A 26,303-nucleotide genomic window follows, 5' to 3' on the forward strand; every position below is an offset into this window, starting at 1 on the left:
AAACAAAGAACTTCCCTGTTGTTCTACGATAGCATCATTTAAAAGTCTTTGGTGAGAGGATGTGTCCAGAGGCTTTTGGAAATCCATGTGAACAGGCATCCTCACTTGTGTGGGACAGCAGAAGTCTTGGTGAGTAGCAAGGGCTGGTGCCATCTTCTCTCTACCTGTCACAGAAAATCTATTCAGTTGCACCCTTTTGTAACAAAACAAGTAAATTTTACCTTGGAGTAATCTTCTAGTTTATCTAACACACCAATGAACTGTCCCACCTTAGACATTCTATATTGCAATGAATCTTCCCTCCTCTTTTAACAATGCTCAGCTTGGCTGGAATAGAAGTTTGTTACAAAGCAAAGGCCTGAACTTCCACGAAGGTGTGTTGAGGCTGTGTGTGGTGTTCATTCTCAGGCTAGGAGGTGCCTGTCTGCAGGCTGGGTACCAGCACTGGAAGAACTGTTGAACTTCCATCATCTAAATCCGTTTCTGCTGTTCCAGCCAATTAAACATTAAAATGAGCATGACAAATAAGTGTTTGTTTATGGGTCAGTGACTCTGGAGTGTGGCCGTGACATGGCTGCCCGAGACAATCCATTTCAGGGCAGGCCTGGGCCGCCTGACATCCCTGGGTGTGTAATTGCTTTTATAGGGAAAGGGAAGTAATAAGGATAATGCAGCTATCAGGCCCCGACTCACTACTTCAGAAACTTTCCCTTGCCAATCAAATTCCTTTGGTATTCAACCAGTTGTAGGCCTGTTCCAAAGGCATTATTGTGCTGTCAGAAAATATCCTGATGGATATATGCATTCTCTCCATTGTTGGATGTTACCTTCTTGGGTTTGTCCACCAGCCAGCCCTCAGTGCACACTTTATGGCAACAGACAGGCCTGTCTTGTCCCTCTCCCTCACTTCCCCCTCCCCAGTTATACTTTTTTTTTTGAGCACTATTAGATTATTAAATGCTTAATGACTATTCCGTTCCTGCTAACTGTACTTTTGATGAGCTGCAGTAATAAAACTTTGTAACAGCAAAGCGTGTATCTGGTTCCTTTATAGGAAGGGCACATTTGGGGAGCTGAAGTAATGGGGGATAAAACTCAATTAATGAATAGAAATAAAAAGAAGTAAATGAGGTAATCAAACTCAGAGAAATTAGTATTGGCAGGTCTTGAATGATGCTCTTGGATGAACAATTTTTCAAAATCCTTCCTTGTATGCCACTGCTGTCTCTTTATTTATTATTAAAATAACATGATCCATGAGGAGCTCGGGGTAACTCCCAGCCTAGCTAATTCTAATTAATCCAGTCAGGGAGAGCAGCAGGGTAAGTGGAGCAGTCTATCGGATTGAAATTCATAACTTAATTGAGGTCAAAGTCCTGGGTTGGAAGAACAAAAGTCTTTCTCTGGGACCAGGCAGATCAATAGCAATAAATATCTGGCTTGGATGCAAGTAGCTTATAGTGACGGATTATCTGACACTGGCCAGAGGTCTTGGTCTTGTTCAGGGCAAAGTCCTATGGCATGTACAGTGGAGGGTGACTTTTGCCAGTGTTCCCTCCAAAACCCCAAACAACTCTTGAAGGACTCATGGGACCCTCAGGAGAAGGATGTCCATGCAGAAGTCCACATGAGTCATGCTGAAATTTGATTTCTCAAGGTACAGGTGGCTCATCAGTAGCACAAGGGCAAGTGTCCCATTAGTGCTGATGGAGGCTGAAAGAAGTTGCTCAGGCTTACAAGAACTTGGAGCTAAATCACATCTTGTTCAGAAAAAGACCTTTAGGATCAGGGGAAGCTGAACCATGGATGGATGGGCTTTATGCCAAGTCTGTATTTATAGCGCGTTTACATAGGAGGACAGAGGAAGATTGGAAGAGGAAAGTGTAAATAATCATTAAGTTGGGCTTGTAGCGTGTGAGAAAACAGCAGAGGCAGATGTAGTGTTGCCTGTTCTTCAGAAGAGCATCCAGTGTCTGCTGTGACCTCCAAAATGTTCTGTTCCAAGGGGTTTGCATGTGCTAAGGATGTCTGGTTTCCCAAGCCCTTGCCCAAGCATGAATTTGGGTGTTACCTGAGCTCCTAAATCAGAGAGGAAGCCTGAGGTCCTGCCTGGGACCTGTGGCCTTGCACTGGGCACACAGCTTTCCCTGGGAGTGGGCACTGAAATGCTCATCAATACCAGCAGCTGAAGCAGCTTCTCTGAACTTTGAATCGAGCAGGTCCTTCGGCTGGAGTTCAGAATTAAAATGCAATCTTCACCTAGGCATTATTAATGTGATGTTTATGCAGATTGGAGTGTTCTGCTCGTATCCTCTTTGCAGAGGACAAATCCTGCTGTGGTCAGCACTCCATACATCCCAGATGGATGTTGTTCTGCCAATGCACTTCAACACAGCTTGGAAGAGAGATGGAAACCACAGCTTGGACCCAGCCAGGGACTTGGTTTGACACACCTGCTCCTCCCATTAACACTGCATGAGGCTAAAGCATCTCTTCTTGTCCAGCTTGCCAGAAATGTTCAGAAGATCTCTTTGTCTCCACAGGTCAGGTTTCAAGGTGTAGGGCAAAAGCCTTGGCTGGTGAGGTGTCAGGTTTTAATGTGATGAGCAACTGTTGGATTTTCTGGGTGTATAAATGGTACTTCTGTACCTTCACACCCTTTTGAAACTGTCTCTGGGAAGCACCCCTTGTTTTCTACTGCAGGACATTTGCTTTGTGTGGACAGAATACAGTGAACAAGGCAGCTGTTACATATTTTTATATATATATATATATATATATATATATATATATATACACATATATATACTTGCTTTTACTATATACTACTGTTATTATCTACTACTTGCTATTCTGCTATATACTACTTAGCTCATTCATGTCCCATCCATGGCACAACCTCCTCCTTCCAAGCTGGTGGTTTGACTCTCCAGATTCTTGGATTGTTTGTGTGCTCCTGCTTCATTCCTGCCCAGCCTGTACAAGAGCAAAAAGTTCCTGAGACTGTTAAACACTGCAAGCAAAACTGTGCTGGCAACTGTTATCAAGGGGAGAAAGGGTTAAGTGATATATTTTACTGTATATAAAAGCTAACAGAAAAATCCAAGTACTGAACAATTCATGACTAACAGCAAGATCTCGTGAGCCATGCATCTTGAATATACAGAACTTTAAAATTGCGCATTAGTTTGAGTCATGGTTCTGCTAAGGTTTAGGAGGAAAATAATTTAGAATATGAACAATACCATTTTTTCCTCTTTATAGAGCCACACCTGTGATGCAGGTGAGAGAATTTGCTTTGGTTTTTTTCGTTTGAGAGAAATGACAAGATCTGTATATTCAGAGCTGGGTTTCCACAGTTATATAGGTTATTAAAAAACATAGCAGTAGATGTCCAGATCTGTAAAATATCTGTGGATTCAGTGAAGAAATTCTGTGTATGTCTCATTTCAGAGTCAACTTTAGGTTTCTAATTCTCCAGTTTTGCTACAGAATCCCAGCGTGACCTTGAACAAGTCACTTGATTCCTTTCTGCCATGGTTTCCCATTTGGGAAATGGTGGGGCAAATAATCGTTTTTTATCTCATGGATATAACAAGATTATAAAAATATGGTACTTTTAAGAACCTTAGAAAACTGATGAAATGAAATTAAACAGATCCTGCAGTCCGGATAAAATGAGATGAAACAAGCATGAAACTATTAGTGAAAGAAATGTTTCTTTATCTTCTGCAAATAAAAATGCAAAGTGATTAAGTGGGTCTTTTCTAGCTATTAGCAATAGCAGCTCTAGCCAGCTGACTTCTGCCACACTTGTAAATTAATTTGTGGGGTACAGTCCTGAATTTAGTATCCTCACAATAAATACCCTTAAAATTTTTGTCACTTTCTGTGATGCACAATGTTACTGCCACGATAGTACTGCAATTAACTTGCCCTGCAGATAAAAAGTGGCTGCTTTAAACGAGATGCTCTAACACAATGGTTTGCAAATTTATTTTAATTGCTTTTTTTTCCCCTCCCTGTTATATTTCCTGCCTTTACTGTATCCAGCAGTATTTTTATGAGGTAGGGGAAAAGACTGGGAATAAAGTTGCAGGTTTTTCTTGTCCAGGATTGGGTTGGAGGTCTGGTGGAGCAAACCCCACATGTCCCTGCTGCTGGCAGCAAGGCTGAGCACGGTTGCTGATGAGCTTTGTGTGGGTGTGAGGTGCTGGAAGAGGAGGAAAGCCCCAGCTCAGACTGTGGGCATTTTCCTTCCTTGGCTTGGTGACTGGTGAAAAAGTCTCTCTTTCAGCACAGCTCTCAAATCCAGGTAGGGATTAATGAGCAAAACAGGAAGGGAGGAGTTTGGGCTGGTTGACTTTATCTAACACAGAAGGAAGACAAGCAGAGTACTTCAGAAAGCAATAGGCTGGAACATGCTCCAAAGAAACTTTGACATGTGTGCTGGGACTCAGCCAGAGGCCAGGTTACCTGTGTACAGGAAATCTCAATTTGCTCTTATTTTCTTTTAGTTTGCTTGTTTTGGGTTTCTTTTAAACTCAAATTTTAATCACGTTTGGACTGTGCAGATGAAATCTGAATCAGAAGCCAGATCTGCCAAAGCTGCCTGGTTCCCTTCTCTGTGATGTCCTGTTCCTGCTGCTATTGTAGGGATATTTTGTAGCAGTGCTCACAGATTACATGGTAATTTGGCTTCTGAAGTGGTATGAAATTGGGCATTACACTTTGAATTCCAGTGGTCAGACTCAGAAGAGATTTGTAAAGTTACGGCTCAGCAATCGCAAATGATCCATTTTTCACAGCTTAATGACCAAGGGCTTGTTTTTGGAGTGATGGGAAGTGATCACATACACCCTTACCTCCAGCACTAATTGCAGAGTAAAAGAGGTTAATTTAAACCTTGGAGGCAGTTTTGATCTGAATCTTTCACAGCAGCAGGAAAACTCAGAGCTGTGGTGACTTTAAATTATTCATTGTCCCTCTCAGAAGGAAAAGTTGTGTGGATGTGGTCGGTTTGCTCTCATCAGCTGGAAAGAAACAGCTTGCTAAGCCTAGTCAGCTGTGTAAAGTTTATAAAGGTTATAAATGTGTATTGAGACAAAAATGGAAGATTATATAAACTAGTCATTTAGATGTGGATTTTAAATTATCCTTTTTTTGCCTGTCAGTCCAAGTGTTCCTCTTGTTCCCATTTAAATTTTAAGTCAAAGCATTAAGCAAGAGCAAAGACCATCCCTATCCCAAAGAGATGATCTTGGCATCAGATACAGTGCCACAGGTAGTGCAAATGGAAAGGCTGAGTGAATGGAAGGAAGAGAACAAAACAGAGATCAGCAGAAAAATGGTATTCTTGGCTCGTGGCTTCTCCAAGCGATGCCAGACAGCGGTGACACCGAGGGTCATGGCAGAAGGAGTCTTACTCAGGATTTAAAGGATGGGAAGGTGTCATTACTGAGGACTTCTGGCAAAGGATAGACACGTGAATTCTTCCCTTAAATCAATGGGACTTTTACTGGCATGTGTCCTAGGGCTGAATGTGTCCCTTGCTAGGATCAGTTAAAAAAAAAAAAAACCCTGCAAGTGCTGCAGGTCCACTGGGAGGAAGAATTAGTGATGGAGAAGAAATGGGACACTTTTCATAGAGAAAAAGAGAAAATTGCTTCATTTGCATAGGAATGTATCACAGCTGTACCCCATGCAGAAAATATTTCCTTCTGGGATAGGGTGGTTTAAAAACAGCCACCCAGCTGCAAAATTGGTTCTGGCTCAAGCAGACAATGGCACTCATTTCTGGATGGATGACGCTTTCAATCTTGTGCCCAGCTACTGAAAACACCTGGTAGAGTTCTGGTCTCCAGGACATCATCTTCCAGTTAAACACAGGAGTTTGGCTGTTTCTAAACAAAGAATTTCTGAGCACTATTCCCAAACTGGGGGAATTGTCCTTCTAGATTTGCCGACCACAACCCATCTTGTTTGACGTGGCTGCTTGATAGCTTCACTGGTAGCATCTCCTGCCTCGTCAGGTAGCATAGAAACATATTTTTTATCATCATTTGGTCTTTAAAACACTTGGTTTGTAGCTGGTGCTACACTCCAGAGGCTCAGGTGTGTGTCCTAGGAATCTGGAGTTGCAGCAAATCACAGGTGATGCAGAAAATCAGAAATACAATTATGGGGGTGCTTTTAGCAAAAAATCTGGGCAGATCAGTAGTTCTTTCATCTTGTTGGCTTTCAGGAAATGCTGCTGTGGAGAAGTAATAAGGCACAAAAAAGAAGGGTTTCACCCTGTTCTGTTGGCTTAAGAAATTCTCTTGAAAATGTGAGTTCTAGTTATTTTTACTGCCACTAATTCATATCCTACCCTAATTTAATCCAGTATCTAAATTGTGGTGTCCTGGCCAGGTGTGGTTTTTCTTGTTCCAGCAAGAGCCTTTTTGCTTCTTCTCTTTTCAAAACACTCAACCAGTTTTCACTTCCATTTCTCTCACATGTTCTTCGTAGCTATAGGTCTACAAAATGTTAGGTGTTGTCTCTTCAATACCATTTAGGAAAAAGAGAGGAATGCAGGAAATATCTGATCTTTAGCATAAGATTCAGAAGGTTTCAAAGAGACATCAGTTAAACCTGCCTGCTCAGTGAGAGCCAACAAGTGGATCTTTCAGATGTCTGAGTGTTCCCTGGGGGTTCACATTATTAATATCTGCCTTATGACAAGGTGGCTGTGCTGATGCCAGGCTTTTTTTCCCAGCCGGCATGATTAATTTTTCCTTCCTTTCTTAATATCTCCGAGCCAGATGCCTCTAAATGTCCTCACAGGGTGGATTGCTGTTCTTAGCTTCTCCTCCTTCCCCCCCTACCCCTTTCCAACTAATTCATATAATGGCTCTGGAGATGCATTTTGTAGCATCACAAAAAGCAAAACTTTGAAAGCCTCCTAAGGTGATGGACTTGACACGTGCAGCTCTGGCCTCCCGACATTCCTGGTGGGCTTGAAAGCTTTGTGCCAGGTAGTCTGTCAAGAACATTTCCCAATTCAGAGTGTGCTTATTTGCCTAGCACTTTACAAATTATATCCATGCAGAAGTGCTGAAGTGCAAGTATTCCTGGTGGGGAGGTTGACAGCAGGGTGTTGCACTGACGTTTTGGAGGCAGGAAATTTTGGCCGAGGCAGAGGAGGAACGCTTGCATTATTTATGGAAAGTGCAGTGGATCTTCAAGCACTGATTTATTTTAAGGGCTTCATAACATTGTGGTACTCAAAAAGGTCTTTATTCTGGAAATGGAAATTAGTTCTCATTCACAGGTCTGGTTCCATAGTGCAGCTGCATGGGCCTGAGTGGTACCAACTGAGAGGGAAGAACCTTAGCAAGCTCTACAGCTTGTTCCTAAGGTGCTCCTGCTTAGCAACATGTCCACCACTTTCCTCCATAGAATAGATATGTGGGTCTTCTGTATTTATCCTCAGTGGTTTTCAGTCATTAGTGCATTCACCTGCATCTCAGGGGATTTTTCCTGGAGGAAGCAAAACCCATAAAGAGAATAGTTAGTGATCAATAAATTAGGATTTAGTTGTTTCTTTTTTGTAAGTGTTAATACTCTCTGTGCTAGGTGGATCAGGAGATTAAATGATAGAAGTCTTAATTTAGGAAGTGTAGAAAATAGCATTTCTTATTTCTTGTAGGACAAGCTAAAATCTCACATCTATTATGTTCTACTGTTTGGGGCGTTTTTGCAATATAACAGTGACAGAAGATATAATATAAAGCAATTAATTTGCTAGTGCAAATAGAGCTGTAATTAGGGGAATCATGTCTTCAGTTTCAGTCTGAAGTTCAGGTTTTTTGTGGGAAGATGAGGATACTAAGAATATTCTGAGAGTAAGGATGCTCTTAAGAGCAAGTCTGTTCCATAGCAGCCAGCTGTCCATTTAGCCATATGTAAGGCAGCCTCAGACAGCCCTTTGGCCCACAGCAGTGTGGGAATTAAGTTAAAATTAACCTGAGTTTGGAAAACAACTAGCACCACTTTATTTGTCCATTTAATTGAATTATATGACGCTGTGTAAGTATGCTGACCCACAGACGTAAATTGCTCCACCCTACCCATTTCCCTCCTTAATTCTCTCATGCTAATGGAGCTGATGGGATGTTGACTGCAGAGAGAGAGAGAGAGAGAGAGAGAGGGGGAAAGAGGCTGGAAATAAAAGAGGTTGGAAATAAAAAGGGACTGTTCCAGCCTGGTGCAAACCTTCCCCTTTGGTGAAATGCTCTGAGGGTCACAGCTGCACTAACTGCACTGTGATCTTTGTTGCCATTAAGCTGATTATATCCACAGAAGGATTCATCCAACTAATCCTACAATGCTGCAACCAGTTGCTTTACATTTAAACACCTTTTTTTTTTTTTTCCTAAGAAATAAAAAGTCAATCAGGCTTCACTAGATTCTCAAAATAGTTCAGGCTCTTACAGGGACCTACTTTATTTTTTTTCTGTTCCTTTAATAGGACAAATTAATGGGCTCCATGCATTAGTGGATATGGACAGTGGGAGCCTGAGGTGTCATTTGGGGTGAATGTGCTGGGAAGGGGCTGTGTATGATTGTACCTTTGGCACTGCATCATTTTGTGTTTGTCTGTGTGGCCATACCATAGAGCAGCAGCTCTACATCCAACAGTGACTCTAATGAGGGAGATTCTGGCAGGTTAAGATTGACTTAATTGATTTAATAATCAATTTATATCTAGTTCTTGCTTATTTTTCTAAGGGAAGGTTGATTTTCATTGGTTAGTAGTCATTAAAATGTGTTCATTTGCAGCTAAACATAACCTTTATAGTAAATGTAATTCTTCATTTGCTAATCAGGTACACAGTGTCTGCCCGTGTTTGCTTAATTATGTAGTTTAACCTAGTCTATTAACATTCTTAATTTTTACACTTTAATCAGGATAGAAAACAGCAAATAAGACATTTCTTCTCTGTTAGACTATTAGGTTTTTTGTTTTGTCTTATGCCCAAGTACATCTGAATAGAATTAGAATTTAATTTTAAAAAACCTTTACAAGGAAAATTTAAAATGCTTCTTAAAAATAAATTAAAATCACATCTTAGGTATGGTGTCTTTTTGAAAGGAAGAACTAAATAGAATTTTCTTTGTATTTATTAATTACATACTACTTAAAGGAGACTATGTCTGGCACATTCAGGTAGTCAGCTTTCCTCAGGTTTTGTTAACAAAAATCAAGGATTTCAGGAGGAAAAGCAAGGAGCAACTGGAGAAAGGCCTTGATTCTATCATTAAACATTCAGTGTTGGATAAAGTTGTATCCTCTTTTTTCATGCTGTCTGTTGTCTACCCTGAGACTTTGGGCTGGACTTTGGCTGGCTGAGCAGCAACGCCTCCCGTGTTCCAGGCCAGCTGAGAGTGGACAGAACATCCCGTGCCTTCAGCAGCATAAATCACAGAGAATTGTGCCTAGAGCCTTACCATGACTTTCCTGCAGGGTTCTGCAGGGTTCTCCTAATTCCTTGTCTTTTAAAGGCCATTCCTTCAGATTTAGTCTGTATTTATCACTCAAATGCTTTAACTTTTAACAGTTCTCCCACACTGCAGGAAAGGCTCTTGTATACAAAAGCATATGGTCATTCTTTCCAATTCCTCAGCATTTTAAAGCCAGTAGATCTGTTGTTGTCTCATAATTAATTTTTATCATTAGGAGTCCAAAACTAGTCTAATACCTCAAAAGAATGCTTAGGGTGCCTTACTTGGTCAGTAGTTTGACTTGCTTTAGAAAGTAGCTGTCAAATATGTGCTGCTTGAAAGCACACATCCTTTTCCACTGAATGTATGGATTTTATGGAATTGGGTTGGGTCATCATTTGGGGTACCCTAACTTTGAATCTATTAGGGAAGTATTTTTTATTCTAGGGAGACAAAAAAAGCATTGGATTTCACCCATCCTAGGCACTGATTGCCACCAGCATTCTTTGCCCTCATGGAAGCCTCTAAAAAAGAATTGTTTCATGATTCCACATACAAACTTTAAGTCTGTACAAATTCCAAGTACAAACACCATTAAAAACTGGTGAAACAAATTACATTAATTCCTTTGGGATTTCTGTCTTTAACACTTGTTTCATTGACCAAGCGTGGTTAAGCTGCCTGCAAGCAGAGGAGGAAGAAAACCGAAGACAGCTGTGCAAAAGCAGGTGCCAGCCCAGCCATGGTGGTTCTCCATAGCAGCTGGGAGTCTGAGTTCTCAGCTTTTGCTTTTCAACTTCAGTGTTTCCTTCCCAAAGTGAGAGTGTCCTTCAATGTAGACTTAGGTGAAGCCACATCGTAGAAGAGGGAAGACTTTGTGTGGAAAAGGACAGTGTGTCCTGACAGTCACAGCACAGCACTGGGAGCTCAGCATCCCAAAACTAATCCTGGCCGTGGGTGCTTTTCCTCGTTTGACCTTGAGCAAGTCAGACAGTGGGCGTTTTTTGTGTGTCTCAGTTTCTGTAACCAACATGGGAATATTATGTGTGTATATTCCTGGGTCTTGCCTAGATTAATAAATCAATATTTGTAAAGTAAGGCTTGATAAATGCTAACTGTATTACCACGTGTACTTGAACCTTGTGCAGAACTTTGGGAGTATGCCTGAATTTCTGCTCTGTGAGTAGATGGGGCCCAGGCCAGGGTGGTCAGCAGCCACAGAGACAGGTTTGGGTCATTTTCTTCCTCCCAAGGGACTGCCTGTAGCACATATCTGCAAGAAGGTCTTGAATACAACTTTTCCACTTAACATGCTCCCCCATCACCCACTGTCAGCAATGAGATTAAATTCTGTGCGACTGCAGAGGACGTTGCATGATTAAAATCCTCTTTTAGAAATTAATATGTACCATCTCTCCCCAGTACTGTGCCTCCTCTCAGAGAAGGGTATTGTCTCCTGAGCACTCAAGGTGTGAAAAGCCACCCAGGGAAGCTGTCTATCTTTGAATTTTATGCTGTTGCACAGTTGCTCTGATGAGAGCTACAACTGCATAAAAATCACAGGGACTTGGGGACTTCTCCCTTCGCAGGGTCACGAGATGTGAGGGAAGTTTTGCAGAACAATTAATAGAATAGCAAAAGGAGTGTGGGAACTACAAGTCCTGGTTACAAGACTTGAAGTTCTGTAGAAAATGTTTCATGAGGGAGGGAAGTCAAAGTCAATAATCTCCCATTTTCCTTAGGAAACCTTGCGTGATGTGGGAAGAAAATGAAGCAACACTCTGTTTCCAGATATTGCCCAGCTTTTCCCAACCTTGCTGCCTGTATCAACCAAGGGAAATAAAGTGATCAGGACATTTGTAGATCCAAGTTACGTGTTCATCATGCATCAGACATTGGTGCAGTCCAGTAAAGCCAGAAGGGCTTTACTTGCATAAACTCTTGGTAGATGGAATTGGGTGTCCAGGGCTGCTGCATTCAGTACAAACTGGAGCTCTTGAGCCATCATTTCCAGTCTGCTTTAGGTGCTGGCAGGCTTTGTGGCATGACCAGGATGTGCTCAGGGTGAGTTTTCCTGGATTGATTGATGGCTTTCTGATGGAGCTTTTCTAGAATCAGCTGATAGTTGAATATCCATATTTAACGTGGCTGGGAGCCTTCTTGTTGATTTGAGGAAAGCTGCAGTAGAAGTGACTGCTAAAAATCTCTCCCCTTCCACTCACACCTTTGGTGGCTGCAGCACAAACCAGTAAATATTTATCAGTCCCACAGGTGTTCTCTGGTCACAGATACCTGAATGTGATTCCTGCCAATTTTAAGCCTGCAATGCTTTGCAGGTCCTCTGGATCCCTGTTAAACGTTTCAGGTCTCCTCAGTGAGGAAGATGTTTGTCATTTGTTCCTGGCACATAAAGAAAGAAAACTTTGAGGCTATTTGTTTACTTAAAAGGTAAGGGGGAGAATTCATCTTCTTTAAAGACAGAAGTTGTTTTTATCTGTTAATTTTTTTTTTCTAGCATATATTCAGGAGTTCATAAAAATAGGTATTTCAGTGGGAAGAAATCTCATTTAGTGGGATGATTTTTCACTTGAGGGTGTGTAAAAGTGGCTTCACCTGCTCTTACTGTTTGCCTGGCGTTTGAGTTTAAAATGCTGCTGTTAGAGGGCTCTTCCATCTGCCTTCAGACACCACTTCCACTTGTATTGCCACGGCTTTCAAAGAAAATTTCCTTTGAAATTAGGTTTTACCAGGTTAGATTTTCATGGTATTGTGGTTTTGTGGCTTTTTCTAACATAAAAAAAACCAGGTAGGACCTTCTGAAAAAAGTCTTTAGAAAATATTAAACTTCCACATGTTTTTCTTCCCTTCATCAGAAATAGTGAGCTTTTTAAAAATTGAGCTTTTTCTGGACCGTTTTCCCTGCCACCTTCCCATTGTGTTGGATTCTTCTTTACACTGTGCTGTACAGAGGACCCAGAAGGACCCCGAGCACTTCAAATCCATTGGTGTGGCATATTTTTGTGCTTCAAACATCCTGATCATGTCTCTCACTTTCCTAATTTTCTACAAGACTGGGAAATGAGGAAGACCCTGAGTTCTTTATCCAACTCTGGCTCTGAAATGCCTGCTGGAAGGAAGCATTGATGTACTTTTATTTATTCCCTCTTTCTGTCTCATAGGACCTTTGGATTCAAATGCAATTTCGGTGTTGTGAATAGTGGCTTTAAGGCATCTGTGTGTTTGTAGACTGTACTTTTTCAGGCACAGACAATGACGTTATTCTCAGGAGCTTTACCTGGTGCATGGGAGCTGCTCTCAGCTCATCATTTAGTCCCTCTGGCCTCAATTCCTGCTGTCCTGACCTCCCTGAGAATGAGCTGCTGAGCCTCACTCAAACACACAGCCCTGATCCAGCAGAAATTGCCCTCCAGGAGTTCGAGGCACAGCGACAAGTGCCCCAGATGGAAGGCACATGACATTTTACAGGTGGGGAAACTGAGGCACAGTTTGTCCCATTCTTTACAGCAGAGCTCCTTCTCCCCATGCTGGGCATTCCCTGTCTCCCCAGGGAAGACAGGCTGGAGCCAAGACTCTGAACGCAGAAACGTTTACAACAGGGACTGGATTTTGTGGCAGACTGGATTTGTGCTTGATGCTTCATGTTCTGAGTGTGTGTTTCTGCTAAAGCCTTTCCCTGGCTGCTGGCAGGCTCCTGGCTTCCAAGAGCTCAGCCCTCTTTTTCCTTCAGAAAACAGAGGATCTGGAGGAGTTTATAAGAAAGCTAACTCAGAGCAGACCTGTGGTTTCCAAAATTTAATCTGGCTTTCCACAGCTTTTAGCAGAAGGGTTGATTTGGGTCAAAATTAATGCAAACACTTGTGTAGACCATTTAATGTTTAGGTTATGGACCTGTTAAGGCAGCAGGATAATCCCTTTAGATTACCCGTGTAATTCCTAGTGAATATTTATTTTAAAGAGACTTCAGTGCCCTTAGTCATTAGCAAAGGTTAGTAATGCCTCTCACAGCTGCCAGGCTCAATGCAACAGCATTTGTCAATAGGAGGGCTTTTCCTTTTGTTCCCTGCTTTTTGGTTTGTTTGTTTTTTAACATTTCTCCAACTCTTGCCGGCTTAATCCCATGGGCTCACCTCTAATCACAGGGCAGCATCCAAGCTGCCTGTGCAGTGCTGATTTCCACTTGAGCAAGGCTGAGGAGGGAGCCTAATCCTGGGCTTTTCTGCTGCTGCCTGCCCAGGGTGTGGGTGCGTGGGCTGGGGAGGACGGGCAGCGCGCGGGTTCAAGGACGCGCTCCCGCTTTAGTGTGCGCAGACATGCTCCCGCTCGCTCCCTGATTGGCAAGGTTAACTCGGAGAGCCTGCAGCTTTTTCAACTGATTTGATTAGACCCACTACTTTATCCCATTCCCCCTCCCCACTGCTTGGCCCACCACCTCCTGATCCTTTTAACACAGCCCTTGGTCCAATAACCAGCCAGTCTGGCTTTTTTTTTTTTTTTTCTTTTACTCCTTACCCCCTTTTTTTTTTTTCAATTTTCATGCTGGATTTTGACATTTTGTAAAATAGATTATGAAGCCCTACAGGGAAGATCAGTAGGCAGTGTCTTGGTCTCAGGGCTGGATTTTGTTGGGACTGTTTGAGAGGCTGGGATGTGCCTCCTCTTGCTTGATCTCCTGGGCTCTTCACCTTTCCCAGCTCTCAGTGCACCTGTGTGAATTCTGGAACAAGAGACTGGAGGCTCACATAACCCCAGCTTGGATGCTCATTGTCCTCCAATTCCTCTTTTCTCTGCAAAACCAGGCTTGGCGAGAATTACACACTCAACCCAAAATGATTTGGCATCCCAGGTTCTCTTTCACTGTGGTGTGATGTGTTCACTGTCTGCAAAAAGAAGTATGGATAGAGAACTCCCATATCCCACAGGAGCAAAATAATGTTGTGTTTTAGTAGCAGATGTTACTAGTTAGGATTACTTTGAGAGGTCAGGTCACCCATAGCTCCCAGGCTGGCTGACAGTGGGATGAGCACCAAGGGGCTCTGAGAAGCTGTTTTGGCATTAGTGCCCTCAGCCCTTGGGACAGCAAGGGTTGGAGCAGGCACCACCCCAGCCTTCAAAGGTGTTGTGGTCCTGTTGCCATCTTTAACCAATGTGCTTTAGTGTGTTGTGCACTGCTAGTTTACAATCCTGGGCTCTGCTTGTGATATTGCCCTGTTTGTCTTCATAAATATCCCAGGGGAATGTGGAGCCTTATGTACAAAAGCACCTCTTGACAATTCTCCCTGGCTCTCCTATAAAGAAGTGAATAAAACCTAAAAATGGCAGGCTTTTCTAAAACCTGAGAGTCCCAGCTCACAGAACAAAATCACTGGAGAGTGAGCAGCGCTGCTGAATTTTTGGTAGTCTCAGACTGGTCCAAGGAAAGCTTCATTTCATCTTATTTTCACTTGCCTTTTTGTTCAGCAGACCTGATCTGAAGTGGTGTGGGCTGTTGGAGTAGCTCAGTGCTGACAGGGACCAAATCCAGTGACCAGGACCAACCCTATGGAGTCACCCTGGTGAAACAGCACAATATACAGACAATCCCCTGCACACAAGGTATTAAATCTTGACATACTGCATTACTTAAGAGGTCTCAGGAAAAATTAAAACCCTTTTGACTGGGTTTTGCAATGCAGGGAAAATTTTAGTGACATTTAAAAGGTTTCTCTTGTGTTCCTCTAATGGGATAAATAAAAAAAGCCTTGTTTTAGGCCAGCAAATGGGGGGACAATCCAATTTCCCTGATTCCATCAAGACACTCTTAAAGCATTAGCTTGTGCAGTTTTAAAAAAACCCACGACAGACTGACCCCTCTGCCTGATGGCTTTGAAAAGTGTCCTGATGTGGAGGTATTTATCCTACACCACATGCTTCATCGAGGCACTCCAGCAGTGCTTGGAAATACACTCCTGTTTTACTAAACTATTTAGGAGGACAGCATACACAGCAGGAAACACAAACACCAGTTTATTATTTACTGCACCCATCCACAGTGGGGCTGTGCTCAGACTAATGCATGATGACGTGCTCTTTAAATTTGGTATGTGGAAGGGAAAAAGGGTGGCATTAACTAGGAAGGTTTCTGATGGAAGGCTGGAACCTAAGCCTGCCCTTAACTTCATGTTTTTAAGCGTGATTTGGGCTCAATATAAATAAAGATCCCCCTGTGGAATGTTTGCTTCCATCAGTCAGAAAGATTAATGTATCAACACTTACTCTGGAGGTGGCTCTGGGGATTGATAATGGGAGATATGGAGCCTTTCACCTCCAGGTCACTGGTTCAGCACTGCCCCACTTGGGCTGCCACCACCAGCACCTGCCATCTGCTCTGATGGGCTGGGCCCAGTTCTAGGCCCAGCTGGTCCCAGTGGGCTCCCTGGGCTGCTTTAGTGGGAAATGGGATGGAGCTGCTCAGCCCAGCCCCAGATGTGACAGCAGCCCCAGCCCTCAGCACAGAGCCAGCACCACCAGGGAACTTGACCTTCTGCCACGCTTGTGCAAGCCATGAATGGAGAACCTGTTATCCCTGCCCTGTGCAGAATAACTCATTCGAAGAGCAGGACACCCCTGAACATAAATCTGTCTGTTATAAAGTTGGCTGTGGTTTCCCCTGGTTGCCTCCAGTTCCTGCTGAATTTCATTAGGAACTCCTCTATTATACAGCACAGAAAGAGAGCAAGTGTTGCCTCTAGACTTTGAAAGAGCTCTTTAAAGTGAAGATCAATTTTGCATCTCACTAAATACCTGATGACAGACCAAACTGCAAGTACTTAGTTCAGCTGTATTTTAATGGCACTGTGGCTGCATCAGGAAATCCCAGTTACTGATAGAGTTTAATGTCCTGAGGCAGTTTTCTCCAGGCATTTTTTCTTTCTTTCTTTAGTAGTAGCACTTCATTAATAGCTGTTTGGAAACCTGACTGTCTGTGAATAAGCAGTACCAATAAACCTTTTCCCTCACTATTTATTGCTCCCTTCTTCCATCAGGGATCACAGACTGAGTTTTCAGTCTGACGTGTAGTTGTACTTGGTGGTGCATGAGCAAATGAAAGAGCAGCTTCATGCCTTATAAAATAACAAATGGTAAATCAGCTACTAATACAATTCACAGAGGCTGCTAAAAGGCTGCTGGAGGTCACAAAAACAGCAACCCTTTGAGGTGATGAGATGGGAGCTTCTTAAGTCAACACATGCAGTTGGCTTCTCCCTGGCAGTGGTCCACTGCGAGGCAGGATCCAGGCTGTGATGCCTTCCCCCTCTGGCAGACGGCTGTGAGTGTGCAAACGTCCTCTCTAATTCCAGATTAGCCACAAAGAGGAGTCATCATCCTTAAGGAACAGGCGTGCTTGGAAAGGAAAGGCTGTCTGCAGGCTGCAGGGCACAGCACTATCCTCAGGTGCTTTGAGATGTCTGAGCAAGGTTCCTGGCACTAAAGGAGAAGAGATAAAAATATGCTTTTCATGCTGAGGGCTGTGTGCCACTGGAACTCAGCTTCCCTGCTAGCCCAGGCTTTCTCAAACTTGGCTTAATAAAATCCAAATCTCATCTAATGAGTTCAGAGGATGCTTCAGAATGTCTCAGCATGGAAAGTGCTGATTTTGCACACCAAGTCAAGGAAGGTTGATGGCACCAAAAGAGTCTCCAAAGTCTTTATCCTCACTGACTTGAAGGAGAAAAGGCTCCCTGGGCTGTTAGCAACACCTCTGCTCCTCCTACAGCATGTTGTGACTTGGCTTTTATTGCAACCATGCCTGTCCTCACAACACAACCTCCAGCTCTGCCATGGCATTCCTGGGCATTTCAGCTGAGCCTGCCTTTGCCCAAGTCAAGGGAATCAAACCCATGGGTTTGGGGCAGGCACTGCTTTAGCCCACGTAGGAGTGGTTTCTCTGCTTTCTTCTGGATCTTCTTCTCTCTCATGGCCACTCAGTTGTTGGCTTTAAATGCCAGTTTCTGCAAAGAGGACATCTGGAAAGGCAGAGTGGCAGCTCTGAGCCATTATAGTTGACAATTAAAAGTGCGACATCTCGTCCATCATGCAGGGCTTTAGGTTCAAGCCTGCAGAGGAAAAGGAGTTACTTCCAAAGCCCTGAATCCCTTTAAATAAATATCAGCCAGCATTTACCTTGCAGTCAGCACGGGCTGAGGTGAACCAAGCAGTGGCAGCAATGCTCTCCCTAATCAAGCATCCTTCTCTCTCTTTAATCAGGTGGAGCAAGTGGCAGTTGACTTGCAGGTTGGTGCTGGATCCAGCCCTGCTCCTGCAGGTTTGCAGTGCCTGGGGCAGCCATCTGAGGGGCAGCAGCACTGATGGGCCACCTCTGCCTCCTAATCTCCCTGCTCCCATCCACACGTGCTGTCCTGATACCCGACAGCCGGTCCCCTGTGGGCATCGTGCCAGCAGTGACTTTACAGGCTTTGTGGCAGAGATTATTTAAAGGAGATTAACCCTTCTAAACCCCTTAGATTTTAATTATTTCTGTATGTATTTATAAAACCTGCAGTCTGCTAGTTCCAGGGCACAACTGCCCCAGTCCCTATCCTTAACCTGGATTCATGAATCCAGTGCACCCATATTGCAGGACAGGGGCTGGGCTGGACAGAGCTCGTTGGATTGATTGATTTATTTATTGCCATTCTGGAACAATTCACATCTAGGATGAAAATTAAACATTATGGTTTCAAATTCTAAAAAAAGAGCTGATAATTTAAACCACTTTAAAATATTAATAATTGGGCATTAATTGAATTGTTTGAGTTGATGAAGCGTCTCTGGCTAATTATTTTGGTTAGGGCAGCTCTGTCATTAATGCCACCCCACTGCCCATGTTGTGAGCACACTCTCTGAAGAGAGGACTGTCTGTAAGGTTGATGTACTGGAAGCCAGGAGAGGGAAGGACTGTTTATTTCATTCAGTCTCTTAGAAAGTTTATTATATGAATAACAATGTTATGAGACCCTGTAGTCTAGAAAATGGTCATGACTAGCAGCTACTGGTTATAGAAGGGGGGGAAAAAAGGGTGTGCACTTCCATCCTTTCATGCTGTCTCTCCTATTGGTCATGTTAGTGCTGGGCTAATTAGTTTGTTACAGTTAAGGAGTGATGGAGGGAGTGTTTCCACTCTGCACATGAGCTGTAAATCCAAATAAAATTGGAAATACCTTATTTCTGCTTCAGCAGCACGACCTGGCCTATCACCCTGGGTGATGCACACCTTGCAATCTTCAAAAAATATATAGAATCTTAGAGTGGTTTGGGTTGGAAAGGACCTTAAAGACTATACAGCTCCAGCTCCTAGCTATAGGCATGGACACTTCCCACTAGACCAGGTTGCTCAGAGCCCCATCCAGCCCAGCCTGGAGCACTTCCAGGGATGGGGCAGCCACAGCTTCTCTGGGAAAACTGTGCCAGGGCCTCCCCACCCTCACAGTAACACCCTCACATACCTGCCTGTTTTGTAAATGCAAGCTTAAAAGGTGAGTGTTGGAAGGCAAAAATAAAAAAAACCCACACAGCGTTATGGACCCCAGTGATCTGAGAAAAAAATAGGGTCATTTTGAATTAATTCCTTAAAATCAGATGATTTCTATTTCTTCTTGTCTCCTGAAAAAGGAAATAAATGCAGACAGTACCACGGACTCCATAAATGAATTTTTTTCTTGGGGAATCTCTTTAATATGCACACAGTCCTGCTTCTGTGGTAGTGAACATTTGACCAGTAGCGATTAATTTCTTATCACAGTCTTTCTATGAGGTAAGAAAACATTAGTGTCTCCATTAGGAGGTGGAGAACAGGAGCTCTCCAAGAACAAATTATGTGCCCAGCTTCATTCCCCTGCCCCACGGCTTGCCAAGAGCTGTTGGAGGGAGAGGGCATTGCAGGGATGCCTCTCCTGCAGCACAGCTGGATGTTCCTTTCCAGGCAGAGCCATCCTGCTGATCAAATGATAGACTCAGAAAACGTTCAATATCTGTATGTTTCAGGATAAGTAGCACGGAGCTGATGAATTTTCAGCAGGTTACTGTGAAGCATACAGCATTCCCTGTATTGGCAGGTGGAAAAGAGAGGAGAAAAAATAATAAAGGTCCCTGGTATGAATTTCTTCTGTGTGGAAAGAGTGAAAAAGAGGGTTTCTTACAGGAAATACCATGTGATCTCATGGCATGTCGATGATTAGGCAAAGTGTCCCAAAGGTTAATAAATCTTTTCTCATTTAAATAGGTAGGATCTCCAGCTGAAAGTGCTGGACCCTGCATCCAGCCCCGGGGAGGGGGGAGCAGGGAAGCAAAGGGTTAAATTTCGGGGCTGTAGAAGCAGATTGTGTTTTCCTTCTATGATGTGGGCTGACAAGACATCAGTATTCTATTCATCTGTTGGGAATTAGGCTGTTAATCCAATCAATGACTCTTGAGCTAGCTGCAGCCTGCCTCCCCACTGGGGAACAATCGGATCAGACGGGAGATTGTTTAAGAGCACAGAGCGGTCCCGTGTCAGGTGGAATTTCCAAGCGTTCCCTAGTGAATTGGGGATGGGAAAGCTGTCTCAGCCCATTTATCCTGCCCCTTAAATAAGCAGGTATCTGCCTCAGCCATGCTAAAGTGATAAAGCAGTATAGGAGCACTAACTTTTATGCAGGGAGGGGGCAGGGAAGCACCCTGAGAAGAGGATTTTAGCATCCTGCCCTTTGGAATATCATCCTGTCCATAGCTTGGGATGGCATTTGCCATCATGGTTTGCCGTGACACTTGTTACACCTTTAGGCATTGACTTCTCCAAACACATTTTTGAGCTTCCTGGCAGTTTTTCTATTGCACCAACACACTTGTTGGATGAGCAGCAAGATGTCTGGTGCTGAAAGTAACAGGCAGTAGCAAATATTATTTGGATAACCTATAAATATGTCCAAATACACAGCTGGGCACAGAGTGCTGGCTGCAAAATGGGTTGAAAATGCTCAACAGCAAAACATCCCTGAGAGTTTCAGTGTTGCTGCATGAGCTGCTGCATAGGTTCAGAAATCAGTTTGTTCTGCAATTAATGACAGCCATGTCTGCAGTGGGATATTGAGAGCCTGTATCTGTGCCAGCAGCACTACATGCTGATCATAGTAGATGTGATAAATCCCACTGAAATTGCACTTGGAAATTTAGGTACAGCACCAGTTAGAAACTAGGGCGATGAGGGATTAGCATAACCCTGGCACACTGAACTCCTCGGGCTGGGGGTGTTTGGGAGCATTAGCAGATGCAGGCTTCAGGAGGGAGCCAGTGGTGGTTCCTGGGCATCCTCTTCTCTCTGAGCTTTCTTAGATCTGCTTTGAACTGCAGCTTCGTAAGCAGAGGCTTCTCCAAATTAGTCCTCGTAAATGAACCACGAGTATGAGCTCCAGCAGTGAATATGAGCAGGGAGGTCCCCAGACAGAAAAATCCCCAGCTCAGAGGCTTGGCTTTAAAGGGCTTCAACATACCTCTTCCCTTGATCATAATTTTGAGTCAAACAAAAGCTAATGCAATTTTCTTTGCCTTTCAGTAGCAGATTGTGCTGTAAGGGTTCATGCCATTAGAAATGTAATAATTGCTTCTCTATGCAGATCTAATTTATCTGTGAGGCACTTAGAAGATAGGCCAAATGATAGCCTGGCAGTAGGCTCTGGAGAAGGGCCCAAGAGGTGATGATAAAAACCAGTCTAGCACCTTCCATCCTGGGGGATATCTGCCTGGCACAGTGCAGGAAATGGTCAGAATGGGAGGAATGAGCAGAGGAGAGAGAGCTGAGACCTCTTGGAGAGGCACAGCTCAGTGAGAAAAGGATCCCTGCCAAACCTGCACACACACAGGGGAGGTGAGAGAGTTAATTGAGGAACCAAATTTAAGAGGATGCCCTGCACTTGTCAGCCTGGGTTATTTGCAATCCCCAAAAAACAGCTGTTCACGACCAGAGCATGCTTTTTGGTTTTGCTTCTAGCAGAGGTTGCTCTGTATCCTTTGTCCCATGATGTTGGTCCTTGAGGAGTGCCTGAGCTGCCTTGGAGTTGGGATCAAGGATGCACATGGGGATGTCTCCTGTTGAATTATCTGGTGGAGTTCAGACTGGTTATATTTTCCCTATTGCCTGGTTTTAGTATTGGTGGGTATTAGCATGTAAATATAATGGTATGTTAAGTTGTAGCCTTACCCTCAGTCTTCTTGGAGAGAAAATTTCAGAGAATGATGATGAGGTTAAAGTAAATTGTTGGGAAGTTGAAGTCTAAAGTAGAAACAAATGAGAAATAAAACCCTTTTTAAAAGTGGAGGGAAGTATTTTCTTGCTATTTTTCATCTCCCTGGCTTGAGTGAGTGTGTGTCGTGAGGCTGCAGAGATTTATATTACAGCTCCTAAGCATAGCTGCTTGTTCAGAGTCTGTATTATTCTGGCCCTTTTTATTCACTCACCTTCTCAAGATGTAGTGTAAATATTTCTCTTCCCTCTGGCCCATCGTGCTGCCCAGGACCCTGTTAAACACTCTTATCACCTCATCGTTCTTATCTCCTGCGATCCCTGCCAGCATTCCAAGTCTGTCAATGGGAAGGAGCAGTGCACCTTCAAAGGTGCCACAAATGAGCAGAAAGGAGATACAGGGGAAAAAATACCTTAAAATAAAGAGCACGCCCCAGCTTCATCCCCAGTATGGAGTCAGGCTGGACCAAAACTTACCCAGGTAATCAGAATGGATTTGTTTTTCCTCTTTCTCCACTGGTGCTGCACAAAACATGTGAGATGGTGGAAGAGGTGGTGTCTCCCTCCAGCCCACCCTGCCACTGCACACAGCCTGGAGGGTGAATGAAGCAGCTCTGAGCTATCAGTGTTTATACAGCACTGGTTTTCAAACTGTCCCATGAAACCACAGTCAGACGCTGGCCAGTCAAAGTGTGTTTGAAATGGCAAATTGTGTCTTACAGAGTGCACAGCATCTCAGCAGGTTTAGCCAAGTCATTTCCTTGTCTCTGCCCTTCAGTCCATAACTTGTGTTAGGTTAAGCAGGGAACAGAAATTCCCAAGGAATGGACAGGGGATGGCAACACCGATATAATCCTATCACTTATGAGACACAATTCATGTGCAGCAGCCACAGCAGCACTTAGCAGATAAGACAGTTGGTCCATCTGCGCTCGGTCCATCTTCTCCCATTTCTCTTGCTTAGATTTCTCAGGAGCAGAACAAAATCCTGTTATCCAATAAGTTATCCACTGGTAGTTGGATTTTCATTGAGTGACATCTGTCACAGACCATGCACATAGGAAGTACCAGTGATTTTGTATTATCTTTTTTTTTGATGGGTTTTGATGGGTTTGGTAGACACTGGTTTGGGTAAACATGGGTTTTCATCTCCCAGAAAGGCCATGCAGCTCAGCTGTCACCCTGACATGGCCAGATGTGCCAGGAAGCTGTAGAAGCCACCAGGGGTGGCACATGGCAGTAGGAGGCAAGAGGAAATCTTGGAATCAGATCTGTTGTCTGGGACTGAGCACTCCTACATTTGGGGGTGTCATGGTCTTTCCTTCCTGGTCACTTTCTGCCTGTGTGAGTTATGCCATTTCCACAAGCTCCTCCTATTTACAAATGGAGAATTGCTAAAAGGGCTCTGGGACAAGGGCCTACCAGTGCCTTGCAAGCCTTTACAGAAGGTGTGTTGCTGCTTTGAGCCTGGCTTTTTCCCCTTTTTTGTGCTGAAGTTCACAGAATCAGAGCAGGTTTCCTCCTTTTTAACCTATGACAGTGACGTTTTTCCAGCTGATACAGAGGCATCAAGGGGCACTTCTCAGAGGCATCCTGGCTCAGTGTTGGCCTAGAGCTGCCTATCTCCTCTTCCCCACTCAACATCAGCTTCCTTCTCAGCACCTTCTCTTTGGTCCATCTGCTGAGAGGATCCATCTGATCACTGCCAGCATCTCCCAGCTGCAGAGGATGGGCTCCAGATGCCCTGTTCCTGGCTGATGCCAATGGGGTGAGGACAGAGGCTTGTACCTGCCCATTCCTTGTTTGGGATCATCCATCCTAACACAGGCACATCTCAGGAGAAGGGCATTAAGATGCTGAAGAGACCTCTGCTTTCTATGGCACATCAGGAAATACCCCTTGCATCGAGGCCAGCTACGATTCATCTTCACTCATCTTCTGCACATGGTGTTTGATTGCAAAACAGACACTTCAGTGCCTGGCAGGCAACATTTGTTTCACATAATTCCCACAAAGGGAGCTGTAATCCTGACTTTCACAGCCCATCTTTGATTAGTCTCCAGGTGTGACCATTTTGCTCTGAAGGCTCAGCGCTGCCCTACCTGGAGCAGCCGGGTACATCAGGCTGCAATTAGCCACGGTGCTCCAAAAAGCCAAATCAAAGAGGGATTGAGATCAGCAGCTTCCCGAGGGCTTTCAAGGCCTTTAGTGAGTGACCACACTAGAGCTTTTTCCATTTACCTGGATTAAAATTTGTCACAGAGGAAATAGAAACAAACAGCACAGCATCTGAGAAGTGTAACAAATAGCATTTGGCCATTGGGCAGGCTCAAAGCAGGGGGAAAATCCACAGCGTAAATAAAGTGCAAACCATGTTTGCATAACATTGGATTAATAGCTCTTTTTAAAAACCACACTGGGATTAAAGGGATGCATTTCCTATGCCGAGACCTGCGCTCCCTCCTTAGCCCAGCAGATGCCAGGAAGTACATCTAAGAGAAATAAAAAACCTTGTTATCCCCAGCCAGCTGCTGAAACAGCAGTGCTTTCTGCAGGCCTTTGGAAGAAGAACAAATGTCTGTAGGATTCCTGGAGCAGTCCTGTCTGTTTTAATAGGGAGTTCTGCAGCAAAGAGCTCCCGTGGGAAGGGGTTTCTGCTGCATGGCTCCGGTCCCATTCACCTGTGGGTTTTGTTGGCTGCAGTCTTGGAGGTGGTGATGCAGAGGAGCTGGATTCCCATCCCCCAGGCCACACATTTGACATCCTGCCTTTCCAATAACTCATTTGAGCGTTCCCGCCTCTCCTTCCCCAGCTCTGCTCCATATTTTGCTGAAGTCAGTGCTGGCCTTGTCACTCCTCTGAGCAGCCATGTGCTTAAGGGGAGCTCAGGGGCACTGCCTTACACTGGTTACCTTAGTGTGGAATAATCAATGGATGCTGGCTGTGATTCCCTCAGTTCTTTGGTTTGTGGTACCATCTAATGACACCCATTTGCTTTATGCTTCCCACATTCTGGGCAGAAATAGGCTCCTGAAATGAGGCATCTTCAAACACTGCTCTGAGTAACATGAAGGGGACAGAGTGGCACATGGAAGGAAAAATCTGATCCTTGCACCCCTTTGCTTGGAAAAGACATGGAATAGGTATTTAGGCAGCAAATGCCTGTTACATCTGGCTTTTTATCCCTGTTGCTGCCACGGTTGTCATGTTGGTACAAAGCATGGCACCTCCCATCCCAAAACACAGGTCCTTCCTAATTCCTCAGCTCAACAGGCTTAATATCAAACAGAATAACACACTGGGAAACCAGAAGACTTCCAGCTATGAGTGGAATTTCTACCTGTTGTCCTGTTCTTTTCTCTTTCACCTGCTCCAGAATCTACAGCAAACTACAGAATTTGCACCTTAATCCCAAAGATGATGGTAATTAAAAACTTAAGTCTCCATGGACAGATGCAAATAAATTAAGGAGGCAAAGAACTGAATTAGAGGCTAATCCTGGTTGGGGTAGTGAAAGCAAAGGGGCCAGTAATTCTTTCTTTCTGTTATTTCGCCTGTTCTGGTGGCGGAATGAGGCTGTGTGAGGGTGAGGTGCCTGGGTTTGCAATGCTGGATGTGAAGCATCAACTGTGACAAAGCCTGGGGAGGGGACACAGGAGTCTGGGAAGGGGACACCCTTCCCAAAGCATTGCAGCTGATGCAGTGGCTTAAGCGTTGGCTGGAACAGGGAGCTGTGTGCCAACACCTACAAATCACACACTTTGCTTTGCCCTTGTGCTGCAGGTGTTTCACAAGGATGAGTTTGGCAACTTGCTTTCATCCCTGAGCACTCTGCCATTTCCTGGCTTGGCAGAACTTAACCTGGGTATTGGGGTAGACCTAAATTCTGAAGGCAGGGAGCTAAGATTTATTCAGGTGGAAGGAGCTGGGGTTTTTTCCCCTCTGTGCTCCCATGTGCTGAAGAGCTCACTGCACTAAGTTGTGTGAGCATCCCAGTGCTTTACCCTTCTCTCAGGTAGTTGGCCAAAGCTGGGTTTGCACTGAAGCATCTTGTACTAAAGCATCAGAAGTAGTAAGAAGCCCAGAATGAGGCCATAGGACTGAAATCCTTCATTTTTATGGGCTGGAAGTGATAACAGTATGAACTGAATTATACTCACGTCATGATGTGATCCACGCACTCTTACGGGTGGATAGATATTGATTATCCATCAATAGGGAGTGATGGTGGATGATGATTCAAACCCAGCTGTCAGGTAGCTGGGTGTCCTGGCTGTTTGTCTGGTCAATTAAAACATTGCTGGGATTCTGCCTTTTTATTTAAAACTGGGATGTGTTTGTATTACCACAATATTACCTGCGCCTCTAAAATCAAGTCTCTTTCTCTTTTTCAGGATGGGGAAGGCCAGACTGCACTCCATTATGGTAAGCTGCCTCTGAGCTTGACTGTTCCTTCTTAGCAGTGTGGATTTGTAGCTGGAGTAAATTCTCTATACACAGAAAACAAATTCCAGGAGTAAAATGAGCAAGGAAGCTGGATTTG

The 26,303-nt window shown here is 44.0% G+C and overlaps 1 protein-coding gene across 2 annotated transcripts in view; it reads left to right on the forward strand.

Moving 5' to 3' along the window:
- The window catches only part of ACBD6 (acyl-CoA binding domain containing 6), an 80,267-nt gene that overhangs the window by 49,575 nt on the left and 4,389 nt on the right, over positions 1-26,303 (forward strand). Inside the window, exons 7-8 of one of the 2 annotated variants that reach the window (XM_072932948.1) lie at positions 6,245-6,328; positions 26,155-26,185. In XM_072932948.1, coding sequence (XP_072789049.1) covers positions 6,245-6,328; positions 26,155-26,185 — 115 coding nt within the window. The remainder of the gene's footprint in view (positions 1-6,244; positions 6,329-26,154; positions 26,186-26,303) is intronic. The other variant, XM_030279617.4, reaches the window with a different exon arrangement.

Source organism: Taeniopygia guttata, chromosome 8 (genome assembly GCF_048771995.1).
Source record: "Taeniopygia guttata chromosome 8, bTaeGut7.mat, whole genome shotgun sequence".
Classification (NCBI taxonomy): Eukaryota; Metazoa; Chordata; class Aves; order Passeriformes; family Estrildidae; genus Taeniopygia; species Taeniopygia guttata.